Source organism: Myiozetetes cayanensis, unplaced genomic scaffold, assembly GCF_022539395.1.
Source record: "Myiozetetes cayanensis isolate MyiCay16 unplaced genomic scaffold, myiCay2020 scf27, whole genome shotgun sequence".
In the NCBI taxonomy this organism is placed as follows: Eukaryota; Metazoa; Chordata; class Aves; order Passeriformes; family Tyrannidae; genus Myiozetetes; species Myiozetetes cayanensis.
Window position 1 is genome coordinate 7,105,115 of NW_026087488.1, and position 17,388 is coordinate 7,122,502.

At 44.6% G+C, this 17,388-nt stretch overlaps 1 protein-coding gene across 1 annotated transcript; it reads left to right on the forward strand.

Annotated features, from left to right (window-relative positions):
- Positions 1-13,124: 13,124 nt before the first annotated feature.
- IFT22 (intraflagellar transport 22) lies at positions 13,125-16,409 on the forward strand. The gene is given in 6 exon segments (XM_050321931.1): positions 13,125-13,207; positions 13,416-13,495; positions 13,651-13,702; positions 13,704-13,741; positions 14,374-14,576; positions 15,452-16,409. Coding segments are annotated over 6 exon segments (561 nt in total). The 5' UTR covers positions 13,125-13,168; the 3' UTR covers positions 15,601-16,409.
- Positions 16,410-17,388: the final 979 nt, after the last annotated feature.

Genomic DNA, 17,388 nt, shown 5'->3' on the forward strand with positions numbered 1-17,388 from the left:
AAGCTGGGATAGATCATTTATCAATATTTAACGACAGTGAACAGCACCAGCAGCTTTCTGACCCATTCTCCTGGCTTGGGTTACCCCCTTCAGAAGCTCTTCGTAGTCTTTAAGCCTTAACTTCCTGAGAGCATTTTATTTTCGGCTGCATGCAAAATTTGCTGCTTCAGCCTTCACTGATTTTGCAAGACCCTGGGAGATATTAAACACAGGTGATTAGACAAGACACGATTCTGGCAAATTATTAGAGACATCTGTAGGAAGCTAATGGTCCTCCTATTTCACAAACTGAGAGACTGGAGACCAGAGGTCAAATGACTTTGTTCAAGACTGCAAAGAGCTAAAGGCAGAGCCAGAAAATAGAGCTCAGATCTCTAGACTCCCATTCCTTCTGCCCTGTCCCTAATGCACTCTTGCTTCTACTCTGTATGGCTGATTTGAAATGAAAATGAAGAATTGACTTCCAAGCTGTTTTTGGAAAGAGAGAAGAAAGGGTGATATTGTCTACTGTAAGGGGAGAATTAAAGATGACATTTCATTTTAGTCCTTTGGATATGTGTAATATAATCAAACACAATAGCAGTAATAAATGAATATTTTTTCTCCCCACGGTGCTTACGAGTGCAACATATTCTAACAATTTCTCAAAACTATGTTGATAAATTGGAAACACAGTGATGGAGGTAACAAAGACAGCCAACAAAAACATAATCCATTCAATTTATCAGAGGGACTGGTTTTGAGAAGAGAACCCTTGAAATCTGAACACTCCTATTCTAACAAACCAGACGTAATATATTTCAAACTCTAAAGCTACACTTTCTGTACCTCAGCAAAAGTTAGAATTCAGCTGAAAAAAAAAAAAAAAAGAGTCAGAATGTTATTAGAATCACAGCAAACAAACTTTGAAAGGCCTACCCCTTGGGTTTTGTGAGTGCACCTTTCTTGCAGATACTAAGAAGAAACTAAAGGAAAACCAGCTTTGTTCTAGTTGATAAAACCTTGTGGAGCTTTAGAATTATGAAGTGTCCTTTTGAAGTTAGAGTAAAGTCATTGATAAGATCTTCTAAACCCAAAAATCATTTAGATAAACCCCTTCTAGCTTCTCACAGTGCCTAGATTATTTCCTTGTGATGTACAAAGCACTCAAAGAACCTTGGGAAACTGAAGGAGATGGATAAGAGGTTAGTAACAGTGAGAGTTCAAGACCTCTATTATAAATTAAATTATAAGATTACTAAGGTTATTGTAACATGTCTGTTACTGAGGAGTCAAACCAAACCTGAGGCAAACTAAAAATTTTAGGAGACTGCAGTGGTTTTTCTTTTCAGCTAGGAGAGAATAGTGTGTGGACATTTCTTGAATTTGACCAGGAATAAATCAATCACAGCTGAACTTAAAATGGAATAGAATTGAGAAAAGTCACACTTACAGCAGCAGTTCAGCCTACGGTAAACCTGATAAATGGTGTTATTGTGTGAGGCACAAGAAATGATCCAGAAGTCATGACTTTGGCAAAATTCATTGACCACGGATGAGAATGTTGTCTGAGTGAAGCACTTGTGTGGGTATTATAAAGCAGTACAGGGGATAAAATAACTCAGATTGAAGCATAATTCAGCAGATGAAAAATGTGATGACTCAAGAGATCAGCAAGACAATGACTATGTCCGGTGGAATTACACATACTCTGAGCATTATTGTGCCCTGGGAACAATGATTTATGTCACCTTTGATGTCAGGCACTGATCTGCACGAGCACAGGGAGTTTGTGGGCACACCCTTGATCCATCAGATCACCAAGAAAGCAGGGCTGCACTCAGGTGTGATAAAGCCAAGGCAGAAATAGCACCACGACTGTTGCACTCAAACCTGCCAGAGGAGAAGCACATTCAGAAGTAGCCAGGAAGGACTGGAAAAGTTCCCTAATCCCTCTTCCTTCTCCCTGCTAGAAGGCAGGATCTGTTATACACAGATTATTGTTGGCACACATTTTTCTGCCTTGTTCTGAAAAACCTGAAGGCAGAAACTCCCTGTGGTCATCTGAAAACATATTTCAATATTTTGTGCTCTGTCCTGGTAGTTTTTCTTAACATCCAATCTCAGTCTGGTTTATTGCAATTTAAGCTCTTAATGGCTTACTTTTTTCATTATGGATATAGAAAACTATTCCTCCTCTCTGTTAACAGACTTTTAATTCCTTGACGTACTTTTAAAAATGTTTTCACACATCTCATTTCCTTCTAGAAGCAAAACAATGGCAACTTCTTCAGATTTTCCCTGTGGATCACGTTAGATAGTTCTGCTCTGTTTTGGTATTCTCCTCTGGACTTTCCAGCTGGTCTACATCTTTCTTATGGTACCCATGACCTCTGTTTCTGTGGAATACCACTGCCCTGCTGAGGATTTGCCTTTTTGACATCTGTACATCATTGTTAATCCATGTTTAGTTTGGGATTCTCTACCTTTTCTGCACAACTGCTGGCCTGACATTCCATCCCCCTGTACTTGCTAGTTAAAAGTTATTCCTGCCAAAGCACAGTGCCCTGCAGTTGTCCTTAATGAGTTTCATCTTATTTTATTCAGATTATATCACCAATTTGTCAAGATCACTTGAAATTGTAATCCTGCCTTCCAGAACTCTTGCAGTTGGTTCCAGCTTTGCCTCATCTACAGATTTAATAAGCCTGCTCCCTCTTCCTTCACTGAGGTCACTAAAGAAAACATTTGGGAGGTCTGTCTCCAGGTCTGTATCCTTGAACCTTGTTCCTGTTCATTAACTGCTCTTTAAACATTATTCAGTCACTGAGGGCTGCCTGCTTGCTTGATGCTGTACAGGACATAAACACTGAACTCAGAAATCCTCCAGACCACAGCCAACCTTGAGCTTCCATGACAAAATGAAGCATTTGGTAACACACAGGGGGAGCAGCTACCGGAGACCAGGCTGCAATTTTAATTGGAGTCCCTGACTGCAGGATATCCACACTCAGTGGAATCCCAATGCTTAGCTGATTTGGAAAACTGTCCTGAGCCATGGACTCTCTGAATCTCAGAGATGAAGGACTTTCATGATCAAAGAATGGCTCAGTTTTTGGACTCTGGCCCTGGAATCCTCGTCCCTCTCTCAATTCCCCCATGGCCCTGGGTTGCCTGACTTGAGGAACCCAACGTGAGTGGGAGTCTCCGTTCCCTCTGTTGTGCAAGCCACAAGAGAGACTGGGTTCACCCCCTTCCTGACAGAATACACAAGCAAAGCCACACAAACTAGATAAGAAAGGAGTTATGGAAATAAGTGTCCTCATCCCAGCTCCTGCACACCTGCCTTGTGGAACCAAGGAGAAGAACTGGGAGGGAGGTGAGGAGACTGGAGTCCCTTTCATCCACACAGCAAATCTGAATGTTCCATCCATATTTCTGCAGCTTTTATTGTTGGTTTGTTTGTTTTTTTTCAAATCTCCCAGGAACTCTCTCCATGGGCCATGACAATGAGGCCTAACCACAAGAGTCTGCTTTTCTCAGCTGGCTTTCACAGGGCCTTGGTCCTTCAGAATTTGTGGGCTGCACACTGAAAATCACTGCACTTGGTCCCATTGCACAGGGACCTCCACAGCAGGATCCTGCCCAGCTGAGAGCTGTAATTACCACCAGTGTTTCCACCTTAGTTCAAGTGGATTAGCAGTAGGCATCTGCTTTTCTCCTCTTTTCTCCTCCACCTTGTTCCACGGTGTCCTTACCTGCCAGCCATGTCTGCACACTGCAGACTTGCCAGTCAGTGCCTCCCTTCACCATCCCTGCCTTGCCCGTGCTGGATCTCACCACACAGGCTGCAGGTGTTTCCCAAAGCCTGGCTTTCACCGTCCCTCTGTGTCACTGGTCAACAGCCACAATCCAACTGTCACACCTGTATTGTCCTTACAGTTCCATCTCACCTTATTCTGCTCTAAAGCACTGCACATCCACACTCACAGGCCCCCTCTGACAGCTGACTTTACATATTTCTTGGAGCATTCACATGAGCCTCTCCCTTCTCTGTCTTCATTCTTTTCCCGAGATCCTATTTTCCAAATTAAGTCTCTTTGTTTTCACAGACTTTGTCTGTTTCAATGTGATTAATCCCCTTCATCATTTTAAAATCATTTAAAATCACTGCAAGATCTCTTTTTAAACAAGGTAATACCAAAGCTCTTCAGTCTTGCTGTACAACTCAGAGGTAAAAGGCACAGTATTACTGTCATTTTCTCTGCCTTATCCCTTAATCATGTCCTCCTTAGGTGGAGTGAGCAGTACTGAAAAGAGCACTCTCGACAAGAACTCACCAGTGGTTTAGGTAATAACAATAACACCTTTTTGATATATACCTTGTTCTTACCATAATGCAACCCAACATCCTGTTCAGTTGTTGGGGTCTTTTTTCTACAGCTGTGTGCTAGGCTGAGAGTTCTGGGGGTTATTTAAAGCAAATATTCTCCAGATTTATCAATTTATGAACATTTTGCTCTCTCCATTCTAAGGGGAGCAATCATGTAAGCAAACCCCAACGCTGTTCAGTGGCCCTGTCTTGCTCTTTAGCTGGCTCTCCACCTAATCTCCTCTCTTGAACCTTGCAGATTCCTCCATGGAAGCAATAAAAAGGCAGCTAAGGTGCTAAATACGAAAGAATCATTGCAGGCATTAAAGGCTAAAGTCACTGCAAGGCAACAAGTTCCAAGAATTTCTTGGCTGAGCACGTATGCACTAATGCTAGCTTAGGTGTTCACAGTACACTCCATTGTCAGCAACAGATTCCACACCTCATGGATTTCCAAAATCCACCCCTCTCCCAGGCCTCGCTTCCATTTCTGAGTGACCCAAACTGGAGCTACTAAACTGTACTTTCCAAGTGTCCAGCTCCACACACAGAACACGGCTCTCTCTTCCACCACAAGAAATGCTCTTCATCTCCCTCTGATTTCTCTCCCGCCCCAGGGAGATCAGTCTCTCTCCTCAGATGCAAAACCAATCCCCAAAGAATCCCCTGGGATTACACTGGCTCACAGCCCCTCATGCCACAGGGTCTCAGGCAAGGAGGATACATGGGCTGTCAGTCTACACCCAGAAAGGATCTGGTTGAACTCCCTGACCCACCAGAGCCATCAGCAAATCTCTCAGTGCCTTCCTTTGTAACACAGGGTTCGGTGCTCTGTTCCATATCATGGCTATTGTAAGGATAATAGAAGTGGAATAAAAATGACACGGTATAAATAGTAACAATAATGAAACGAGAGAAGAAAAAAAACAAAAGAAGCAAGATGAGATGTAATCTAAAGAGAGATATAAATTGTTCTTTGGCAGAAAGGAAATTATAAAGTCTGCAAGATACTATGAAATGTTTAAACTGATTGTTGCCCAAAAAAAAGGAAATAAAAGCTTTTGACCAGACTAAGGAGATTTTTGGTATGTGATGGAATGGTAGGACAAGACTATCAGCCTTGCTGTGTGCCTGGAAAGAAGTGGCTCAGAGGAAAACATTTTTTGGCTCAGTTCAGAGTGTTTAACTCTCAGATTGTTGTGAGAAACCCGGTGCAGTGCCCCAACTGCAGGGTGATGCCCTGTTCTGCATTGGAAACAGGTGTTCAGCTGGCTGTGTTCTAGCAGAGCACAGGAGATTTGTCCCAGATTTTCTGGACAAGATCTCTGGGTAATACTTGCCCCTTTTTTTTTTTTTTCAGATGTTTCAATAAAATTAGATAATTGTTTTCCATGTTCTGGGCCTTCCCTGAACTGACTGACAATTGATTTACAGAGCTAGGCTGCAGGATGGGTAGAGAGGGAGCCTGGTCAGTGGACAGGGAAGGTGAGTGCACTTTGGATAAAGCAGTGCTGCAATTCTGGAGCATCTCTGGGAACAAACACAGCTTGTTACATGTCCCCTGGGACACTGCAGCCAAGGCTGTGACCTGCTGAGGTCTGGGGAGGAGGAGAACAAACAGCCTGGATAACCCAGCCATTCATTTCCTTCATTTTGAAGCTGTGTCAGGTAAAGAGCTACATTAACTAAAACTCTCCACTGTGTTTATTCATTTGAAATGGCTTTGAGATACAGTTTGTCTGAAAGATCCTCTACAATCAATCTCCATTTTTCTGTTTATACTTGCAGAAGATAACAGCTTCATTAAAATATGCTGTGCTATTAACTGCAGTAAATACATAGCCTGAAACCTTAAAATGTAATGCAATTAAATAAGAAATATGAACCTAAGGAGGTTAAGTGCAATCAACCACTGATATACACATTTGATTTGAATTAAAAAACACACACAGAGGGAAATAAAGGGCCTCCATCCATACTTGGATAACAGGAAATCCCCTGGACATAAAAATGGTGAATTTAAGAATGGAGAATATAAAGGTCTAGTTCAAATTAAAGATTTTATGACTGAGGACTCCATTAAATCTTTGAACACTTACAGTAAAGAGTTTGGAACGCTTCCAGTCCAATTTTTTATGTTCTCACAAGCGACAGATTATACTCCTGAACTTCTATGGCAAAAGAAAGAAAGAGTGATTGTATTAATCCATCTAAATCTGCAGCTTGCTAATTAAGATGAAAACTATAACAATCTGTGCTTAGGTGAAGCACAGTATTTTTATAACCCAGCTCAAGGCAGCATCACTGGCCAAGCCAAGAGCAGAAGATTTAAGCTCTCAAATTATTGAAGAACAATAAAATAACGAACCGCTTAATGCTACACGATCAAAAAATCTGTATTAAATATGAACTCTTTTATAGTACCCAGCCTACTTCCCTTTTTATGTTTCCAAGACATTCCTCCTGGTGTTCAAAACACACACAGCACAACATGTTGCTTCAAACCCCACCTGCAGAAGTGGAAGGAGGTTCAATTGCAGCAGGTCCCATCCAGAGTGCCAGTCTCATACACAGGGATTTGGGTGGATTTGTCAGCCTGAAGACACTAAGGAGGGAATTTCAAATGAGGAGTTTGCAAGTGAGCCAAGCATTGGAAACTAATATACTACTTTTACCAGGCTTTAAAGGGAATTGAGGTAAAATTATCGAGCCTACAGATTTTTAAGTTGAGGGTGTAGAGTTAAGAATTCATCACTGTATCCAGGTAGCAAAGCAGAAGAGGATTTTATTCCAGGCTTCTCAAAACATACTAATTACTGGTATAAATCTGTTGTCTCTAGTGGCATATTGCCAAGAGGTAATTGAGCCTTAAATGAAAATGAATGGGAGCCATCTGAAAAGCCAGAGCTGCCTTGACCCAGGATGTTCACAGAAACATAATGCCTGGAAGGATCGGGGGGTTAAGGAACTCCCGTGTTTGGCCACAAACCCCGAAGTAACACATGAGTCAAACCAGAGAATGAAAAGGAGAGAAAACAAAATCTTCCTGTCAGTAGGCTCTCCTCTCTATAGGGCACGTGGCAGTCCCTCTAAAGACACTACACACCTCTTTGCTTTCTTTCTCTGAAGTCACTGAGGGTCTGGCCTTGAGTGACTAACTGCATCAGACAACATTACTAACTCTCTGCAGCCCCACGGGGGTGGCAGACACCACAGCTGCCAGGGAGAAACAAAGCTCACTTTGAAATGTTACATTCCAAACAAAAAGCACACAGGTCTAATAGAAAAGGTTCCAAGAGCCCTCGTGAATCACCAATAACAATTATCCTTTGATTGTCTTGTTTTGGTACTTTCAGGTCTACCATGTCTGATGTAATTTTTACCAAACACAGAGGAAGGGTTTTTGCCCAGCTCAACAAGGCTGCCACACTCTCTCTTCTGAGAGTAAAGGGTGCCTAACACATGCCAGCACAATATTCCTCATTTCTCACCATCAGGCTCTTGGACTGCTCTCACAAGCAGGTATCAAGAACACCAACTCAGGAGGTCTGACTAATGCTATGAGCACATGCACACAGAATTTAATGGACATCTGCACAGCAGACAATAGAAATGGTCCCATCCTTGTCCCACTTGGCCACGGCCCCACTGGTCCTTGCTACCTTCTTCCTGTTGGCACTGGGGTTTTGGGCTGTTGTGCAGTAAAGGGGGTCATGGGGCTGATTCTTTTATTTTATTTTTTGATCCCAGACTAGTTTTCAATTGAAGCAGTTCCATCTAAACAGGTAATTGGGAGGAAGCCAGATGGAAAGCTGGGGATGTGAAGGGAGGCAAATGCTACTCTTGGAGTTGGTGGTGATGCAGTTAGTCCTGGGTAAAAGAGCAAGTGTCCACAGTGCAAATTAAGAGCCCAGGCTCTGTCAACAGGCAGTGAAGACCCTCCTAATGGGTAGTTCAGAATACCTAAACCAGAAGCCTAAAATTAAACAGCATGAATGTGACAAGCCCACAGTGTCTCAGTACTGTAACTCCCACAAAGAGCTGAGGCTCTATTTACAAATGCAAATGATCTGGGCTTTAGCAGAAATACTTTTGCTTAATGTCTTTTTTCCATGGAAAAATTGAACTTTTCCCCTGTGAGGGGGAATGAAGACCCTCCAAAGGGCTTTCCTGCTAACACAATAAACATCTGTGGGTTCTTTCCTCCCTAATGCTGTTTTTCCAGGGGTCCCTCTCTGATGAATTAGCAGTCCCAGTAGATGGTGGCAAACAATCCCACATACCACATCTTAGGAAATGGTGCTTCTTGGAACTGATTGCTTTGGTCTGCCTTAACACAGGCAAGTTAACACTACATTATCAAATGCACTGAGGTCACCAACCTCCACCAGATGATCTGCTTGATCCTTTTCAGACCAAAAAAAAAAAAAAAAAAAAAAAAAAAAAAGAAAGAAAAAGAAAAGGTAAAAGAAAAAGAAAAAAGCTTGGATTCCTGACAGAAATCTGAGTGCTCCAAGCTGGAAGCAGTAGGCTCGGTCACTCACAGCCCACCCACCTACAGATCAAGATGGACTGGAACAACCTCCTCCATAAGCCAGAAAAGTGAAGGGGGTTGGGGGGTGGGAGGAAGAGTTTCATATTTCATCTACCACTTTTAATAGAAAACAGAACGTGGTGGGGGATTGAAAGGAAAATGGTAAATCCCTGGAGATCCCGAGTGTTGGCCTTGCAAGTCAAAACTGTCAATCACACCGTGTGCCCTCCAACTCCACTTTGTGGAGGGAGGAAAGGAGGAAGGGACTGGCACGTTCAGCCACTAGGTGTTACTGTTGCTCCACGGACTGTGATCAGAGCAGCCACTTTGGAATAAGCAAAAACATCCATCACAGACATCATCTGCAGCCGGACCTGAAGATTGAAACCACAGGAGCTAAATCCTACTTCTGGATTTGCATATTGTGACTCATGGATTGTGGTGTCTGTTCTTGGGGTGCTCATGGAGGCAGAGTTTTGTCTTTATGTCACTGCAGAAATGGAGCAAGTCAAATTCATCCCTTGGGAACTTCCACTGGCTTTGATGAAGGTTCCTTGGGAGAATGGGGCTGCTTAAGTTGTCACTGAGTTCATGGCCGCTGGTCAGGAGAACACATCGGCCACTAAATTGTCTGCCTGAGCTGTCTGCCCCCCTGCTCCTCTGTGCCTGGCCGTGGCCAGAACTCACACTTAGAGGCATTTGAATTAATCTGGATCTGCTGTCAGCTGGTGGGCTGCTCAAACAAGTCATTTAACCTTCCTCTGCTTTGTTTCTCCATCTATAAAATGGAAATAAAGATCCTCATCTCCTCTGGGAAGGACTCTGAGGCCACAGATCGATCAGAGTTGTAGTCTTTGACAATGTGTTGGCATGAACCAAGCAACAAGGCTTTACATGAGCTTTTTCTATTGATTTCAGAATAGGTTTCCTGAGAGAGACTGAACTGAGTGTTACCCTGCAGACTCCTGACAAAGAGCAGGGCTCCACTGCACCCCTGTCACAGCAACTTAATGTCCTGTTTCCATTTTCTCCTTTTTCATAGCTCTACCAAAACTTTTTCCAGAGAACTGCCACACTTCATCCAAACCATCATTTACTTAATCAACTACCCTCTGAGCCCTGGAGACAAATCCCTGCCCTGAGCTTCTTAAGCAACAAGCCTTGAGATGGCAATATTGATTTTCTCCTTAATTTTTAATAATGGGCTACAATGCTCAAAAATAGGTGTTCCTTCCTTTCAATTCCTCCATCCTAGGCCTTGCCCCCAGATGAACCAGTATAAATAAATGGAGGATGTAGTGCAGGTCCCTGCCTGCACCCACTGAAGAGCTGTTTCTGCACACACACAATAAATGTCATGCAACAAAACAGCAACCAGGCAGAGCCTCCCCTCTCATGGTGAGCTGTGCCATGTGGTTGTGCTTCTAACCAAGGCAGCATTTTCACACACAACTTCAGTGCTCCAGGGTATGTTTTTTTTTTTTTTTCCAAAGTTTGGAAACATTGTTACAGGACATTAAACAAAGTACCAGCACTGAGCCACAAAAACCTCAGGAAGATGGGGAGGGGGGGTTTTGAGTCATTTTCATAGGGAAAATTTTATATGCCACATTAAATGAAACACAACACAAAATAGTGTTTTCTGAAAGGCTGAGTGGTTTGCAAGTGCTCAGGTATTATCTGAAAGGTGACTGACATGTTTTACTGGTGCTTCCAGTAAAACCTGCAGACCTGTGACTTGGAGGCAAAGTCCTCTGACCTGCAGTTCAGGCAAAAAGCATCACCTGCCCTGTTACAGCAATTGCTGTGTCTCACCACTCGAGTTCTCACTGGCATTTCTAGAGTGAAGAACACTTTTGTTAAAATATTATTGATACCTTTGCAGTTGCTTTTGGCTTTTGAAGGAAGAAGGAGGATCTGTCCACAGAGAATCACCTGGAGATGATAATTTTTGTTCGCTACCAAAACATTAGGGTGGAAAACCAGCCAGCTAATAAATGCAAGACCTAAAGACATTCCCAGCATTGTCTGGAAGTAGTTCACTTGCTGCTGGAGTTTTCTCACTGTTGTAGTCTGACAAAGAGTTTTAAATAAGTGAAGCAAAATGATTCACACACATGTGCTCTCAGCAAACAATACACCAGTAACTAACATAACTTCACCCATATGCCTAAGGCAGACCTTGATAATATCAAATGTACTTGACTTAGGTGCCTTTGAAAACGTCAGCCTAAGTGCCTTGAAAGCTTAATTCCCACTTTCTAAAGTGACTTCAAGCCCTAAATCACATGGATAAATCCCAAAATTGCAGCCTTAGTTAGCTGTGCTCTCCTTACTCTTCAGTGGCTAATATAAACACACAAAGACCCTATCTGACACTTCATCTAAAAATTAATCCTAATTGCTTTCTGGGCAGCTGCACAAACAGCCAGTTTTACCCGGTTTCAGTTACCTCTTAGGCTTTTTTTTCCCTCTTCTATGCTGATGTCCACAATAGTTCCCTTTATAACACATTTCTCTTCAAGCTCATACCATGTGCCAGCTAATGGGAGAGGCTGTCCTGGTTCTTCTCTCTGGGCCACCCTTCCTCTCTTTCCTTTGGAAGTTGTGGGTCTCAAATGTAGAAAGCAACAGAGCTACAGAAAGGATTAACTGTGAGTTGTCCCAGTTCATTGTGAACTTGGTCCTGTACCACACATGGATCTTCACAAGCAGAAAACACACTTCCAATGTGCCACAGCATAGTCTAATTCAGTGCTAGCTGCAACTAGTGTTTTTTCATTGTCTTTGTCCCACCAACCTGGAAACAGAGGGTTTCCTGAAGTTTAAAACACTGTGTGGATGGTGAGGTACCACTGCCACACTGAACCACCCTAAACTATCCCAATGTCAGGAGTGAAACAACAAATGAGTCTCCAGTATGATGGAGAAGTCTGTACCCCCTCAGAGAGAGCAGGGCAATTCTGGTTCACATTTATTAGCAGTACTAATAATAAACATTTACATTGTGGTAGTGCCTAGAGGCCCTATTTGAAAGCTTGGCTAAAAGTGCTATTGTACCTGGGCACTAAACAGCTCTGAAGCGGCACATCTGTCTGCCAGATGTTTTATTTGCTTAGAAGCTGCAATTTAATAAAGCCTCTTGCTTCCCCTAACGAGCCTTAATAAGAATCTTCAAGAGCTTGGCTTCATTGTCCTTTCTAGGAGAACCTGCAGGTAAAATTGCAATGAAACAAGGCAAGGACAGGACGAGTGAGGGACACCAGGGCAGTGCAGGAGCACCAAGTGAGTTTTAAGTGTCACACAATGGACACAAAAGCTGGGGGTCCCCTCAGGGCTCGCTGCTTTGGATTTACAGGCAACACAAACCCACTGTGGGCAGCCAGCAGGTTGGGCTTGGTGGTCCCTTTTGCATCTTTACTTGAGTTTCGGACCCGGAAAGGTTGCACGGGAATTGTAGGGATTATCTTCTCATGGCTCAAAGTTTGGTATCTACGGGCAGAAAAACGGTCTGAGAGGGACCTTCCACTTTCTCCTCCTTCTGCCCTCAGAGTACTGAGCTGTCCCTCCCCTCCTCAGTGCTCAGGGATCGCACAGCTGGAGGGAGCCCTGTGCGGAAATTTTGTTCCTCTGTGAAAGCAGCAGCTGGGAAGCGGCAGCAGGACTTCACCCTTCTCCCCTCTGTGTTCCCTGGACCTGATCAGCATGTGGAGTGTAAAGGATCCCTTCGCCCTTTCGCTGCGAGACCGTACTTACTCCAGGAGAGAGATCCGCGGGCGGCTTGGCCGGGCGGAGCGGGGACACTGGGGACTCTGCGGGGACACTGTGGGGATGGAGCGGGGACACTGTGGGGATGGAGCGGGGACACTGTGGGGACACTGCGGGGATGGAGTGGGGACACTGTGGGGACACAGCGGGGTCGGTCCGCTGGCGCTGCGGGGGCACAGCGGGAACGGTCTGGGAACACCGTGGGGGGCACGAAGGGGACGAAGCGGGGACACAGCAGGTGTCTGGGGACACAGGGTCAGCTGGGGCACTAAGGGGACACTGCGGGGACGCGGCGAGGACGTCGCGGGGTCTGAGGGAGCCGCCCCCTCACAGAATTCGCCCCCTCACAGAACTCGCCCCCTCAGGGCGGCCGCGAGCCCCCCGCGCGCGCCGCCCCCTTCCCGCCCCCGCCGTCACGTGAGGGCGGCAGCGCCAATCACCGCCCGCCTCCGCCCCGCTCGGACGCGTTGCCGGGCAGCGGCTGCGGGGGGGGCGCCGTCACCCCTCCCCCCGCCATGCTGAGGGCCAAGGTGCTGCTGGTGGGACCGCGCGAGGTGAGCGGGACCCCCGACACGGATCCCTGACACGGACCCCCAACACGGCATCCCCCGAGCCCCGCGGGGGCCCTGCGGCGGGAGGGAGGGAGGGAGAAGGGAGAGGGGCCCGGGGCTGAGCGGGAGGGGCAGCGTTTGAGGGGGCTCGGGCGGGCACCGCCGCTGGGGCTGTGGGGCGTTAAATTCCTGTTGGGTGTCTCTCTGCCAGTCTGGGAAGTCGGTGCTGGCGAACTTCGTGTCGGAGAGCACGGAAGGGATCGGCAGCTACAGCCCAACGCAGGGGGTGAGGTGAGCGAGACCCCCGAGCTCCGTGTGCCCTCCAGACCCCCGAGCTGTCTGTGCCCCCCCAAGACCCCCGAGCTCCGTGTGCCCTCCAGACCCCCCAGCTCTGCTGTGCTGCTGCATACGATCGTATCCCACCCTGTATCCATCATTTCCTGCAGGATCCTGGAGTATGAGAAGCCAAACCTGAACGGGAACAGCAAGGGAGCTGCGATGTCGATTCGAGCTGTGGGATTGCAGTGGTGATCAAAAGTAAGGCACGTCCTTGGTACTTAGCCCCTAATAGTTCTGTTTACACAGGTCATTCAGACCTCAGGCCTAAAACCAATGATCTGTTTGAGATGAGGAATATTCCTGACTCCTTACCCCAGTATATTCTTCTATAGCTTCTGCTGTAAAGCATCTGACATAGGTACTCTCTGCCATGATCACAGCTGAACTTTATTTTGCATAAGAACTGAATGTACCAGTAAAGTCCCCAGCTCCTGGAATGGAATTACAGGTAAAGGAGGCAGAGGCCTACTTTGTAATTGCCTTTATCTCTTTGAAGCCGTTTTGTGAGTGAACTTCAAACAATGTATGTTTACGATTGAGGCCTGAATTTCCAAAAGGTACAATTGAGAATGGTACAGATCCACTTTTAAAGAAAAAGGTGAAATAAGCACTTGACCAAATAGCAGGTTGTCAGCAAATCATGGGACCAAGTAGTGTAATAGTTAAGACAAAGTAGTTGGAATATATAGATCACTGGCAAGATTACTCATAATTTAATAAAAAGCACTTAAATGTCTTCTTGAGGAGGGAAGAAGAAAACCTGAGGAAGTTTGGGTGCACGTTTCTGTTTTCCAGCTGTTGGTCTTGCCATTTTCTGGTTTTTTTTCAAGGTTTGAAACGTGCTGGCCAGCTCTGATGAAGGACTCTCATGGGGTGATAATCATCTTCAACCCTGAGCTGCCCAGTCACCTGAAGGAAATTGAGATGTGGTACTCCTGCTTCGTGCAGCAGCAGCCACTGCTCGACACTCAGTGTCTCCTGGTGGCACATCACAAGCCAGGCAGTGCAGGGGACACAGAAAACCTGTCCCTGGGTAAGGAGAGGGAAAACTCCGTCTGTAACTCAGAGCTTTTCACTGATCTCTGTGTCTTTAAAGTTGTTCATAACTTATGGCTTGCATTTCTCATTTAAATCTGCCAATTAAAGAGCACTCTGCAAAACCAGAAATGATTGATCTCAAGGATATTCCTGTTTCACTAAAGGGGAAGTAAAGGCAAGCAGAATTTTGAGTGGCTTCTCGAAGGTCACACAGTAACTGTGCAGCTGGGCCAGGAATTAAAACTGCCATATTTCCTCATCAGTAGTAGTTTGGTTCTTCCATTGGATGTTTTTTGTTAACTGACACTTTTGGGGCTATTTAAGTCTGCATTCTATCAATCAAAAGAACAGGAGCCGTTTGAAATAAGAGGCTGATGATTTCCCTTTTAAAATCACTACCTTATATACTGCAAAATTATTTGTGGCTGTTTAAATCAATGAAAACACACACTCTGGGCAACCTGTTCCAGTGTTCAAACAACTACATATTTGTTATAAGTATTAATATATTAATACATATTTAATATAACAGTATGATTCCATAACATTGAAGTAATCAAAGTCATATCACTTCAGCAGTAAAACTGTAGTTCAGTGATGAATTGTTTGATTCGCACTGAATATGAGTCCCAAACCAGACTTCAACCTTTAATAATACTGTTTGAAGAATTTAATTTGGCAATCAGCTGTATTTATTTGTAAAGCTCTCAAGCTCTGCTGTGTTTCTTCTTCATGTGTTGTGTGTTATTTGGGGTATCAACCATTGGGTACTATGAATTCAGCTGGCTCTAACATGAGCTGTCCCATGACTTTGTGAAAATTTCTCTTTAAAAAGGAATATACCTAATTGTTTTTTATTTATTTTCAAAGCTTCCCCACTGAACAAACTAAAACTGATACATTCCAACTTGGAGGAAGATCCTGAAGATGTTCGGATGGAATTCATGAAATACTTCAGAAGTCTTATCACCATAATAAATGAGAGCAGAGAGAGGGAAGAAATGTCAATTATCTCATAACATTACCAAAAATACTGAACAGGGAAGAAAAATTACGGTTTTCCCTTTGTAAGCCTGTGAGTGGGTCCTCACAAGGAGAATTTGCCAGCCTATGAACACCTCAGTGCTGACATCAGGTGAGCTGTGGTGCCAAGGAGGTGGCTGCACATCCAGGAATGTGGGTAACTTTAGAGCTGCGCTTTGGCATCAGAAGCACGGGAAGATGATGTTTAATATGTTGGTGTGGACCAAAAGCTAAAGGTTTGGGTCGTCCATCCCATAGCCCCTTTGTGCAGAGGTGCTCAGAGAGTAAGGCCTGACAGAACATGAATCTGTGGAGTTGTGCTGAAGCAGCTGAGTAAAGAGCTCAGGGAGCTGGGTTCCTGCAGAGGTTGTGCCCTTGGAAGTCAGTGCACACTGCCTGGAACAGAGATCTGAGAGCAGTCGTGGGGTGGAATGCACAGCTTTATGTTCTGTCTGCACAGCCCTTGCCTTGGCCTGGCAGAGCTGGCTGCAGTCCTGCCCTGGACTGGGTCTTTCTGCTCCGCCAGCAAAATACACGTTGTGAGGACAATGTTTGGGTCTCTCTGGGAGGAAAAGCACTGAAATCTCTGTTAGTGCAATATTTTGACCTATGTCAGAAGCTCCAACAGAGAAAAAAAGTTCTGCTTTCTCAAAGGAGGAAAAGTTGTTTTGAAACTTTTATCAGTTTCCCTCTTGCATTAAAATAAGTGGTTTCATAGATAATTTACTTTGACTTGTTTGGTTTGCACTCATCCCTGTTATTAGTGTGTTTTGCTGTGGAAGACATTTTTTTAACGTGCATTACTGAGGCAATAAAAACATTTTAAAAACCTATCCTTTCTGCTCTCAAAGGTTTTGTGAAACTCTTTAACAACTTGCTTAATTTTTTAGTTAGGAAAACAGAGATAAACTTGTAGTACATTTCACCCTACTTAGGTCTAACAAGAGACATTTACAAAAACTTGTCACCAATCCAAAGGGCCAAAGAAGTGACACCGACACTGTGTTTGAGTAAAAAGCCTTTACACAAAGTATGTTACAAAAAGTATGTTATACAGTTTAGTTCCAGACAACAGGAGTGAGAGTGAGAGCTTCTTGGGTTTTCTTCCAGGTTAATTCATCTATTTTTATTATTTTCATAGCTCTTTTCTGAGTGATGAGTGGCCTGTCCTTATGCAATGGAGTGGGAGGTGAAAGATTAAAAGATCTTAGAACAGCTCTGGGTTGTCAGACTCAACTCTACAAGTAACACTGTGAAACACACTGAGCCAGGCTTGAGTTCAGAACCTCCTAAACTGCTCCAGTGATCCCCTGGATTGCTCAGGTGGGCACCAGGTGTGTGAATTTGTGTGCACACACAAATAACCTACACTCTCCGGCTTTTGGGGGCTTGATGTGCTCACCAAACCCACCCCAGCTTCTTCCCACTGCTCTGCCCTTCAGGCTGAAACCTCCACCTGGTTCTGGGAGGCAAAGAGGGGGTGGTACTGAGGGAAAACACCAGTGAGAGGAAGGACACCAGGAAAGGGAGAAAAAAAAAAGCAAAATAAGCAGTAAAGAGATGAAAAGAAAAGGTTGGAGGCGAATAGTGGGAGGTTGGCATTTCAACATCCACGTTTTATTTATATGACTTTGGAACAATCAGGCTTTATGTGCTTGCAATCAGTGTCATAGGGTGGGCTGTTGGAGGCAGTTATTGGAAAATTCACAGTCTAACTAGAGAACAGTTTTTTACATGCTGCCTTAGATTACTTTTTCCTTGTTGCCAGCTGTGTGGTGCTGGAG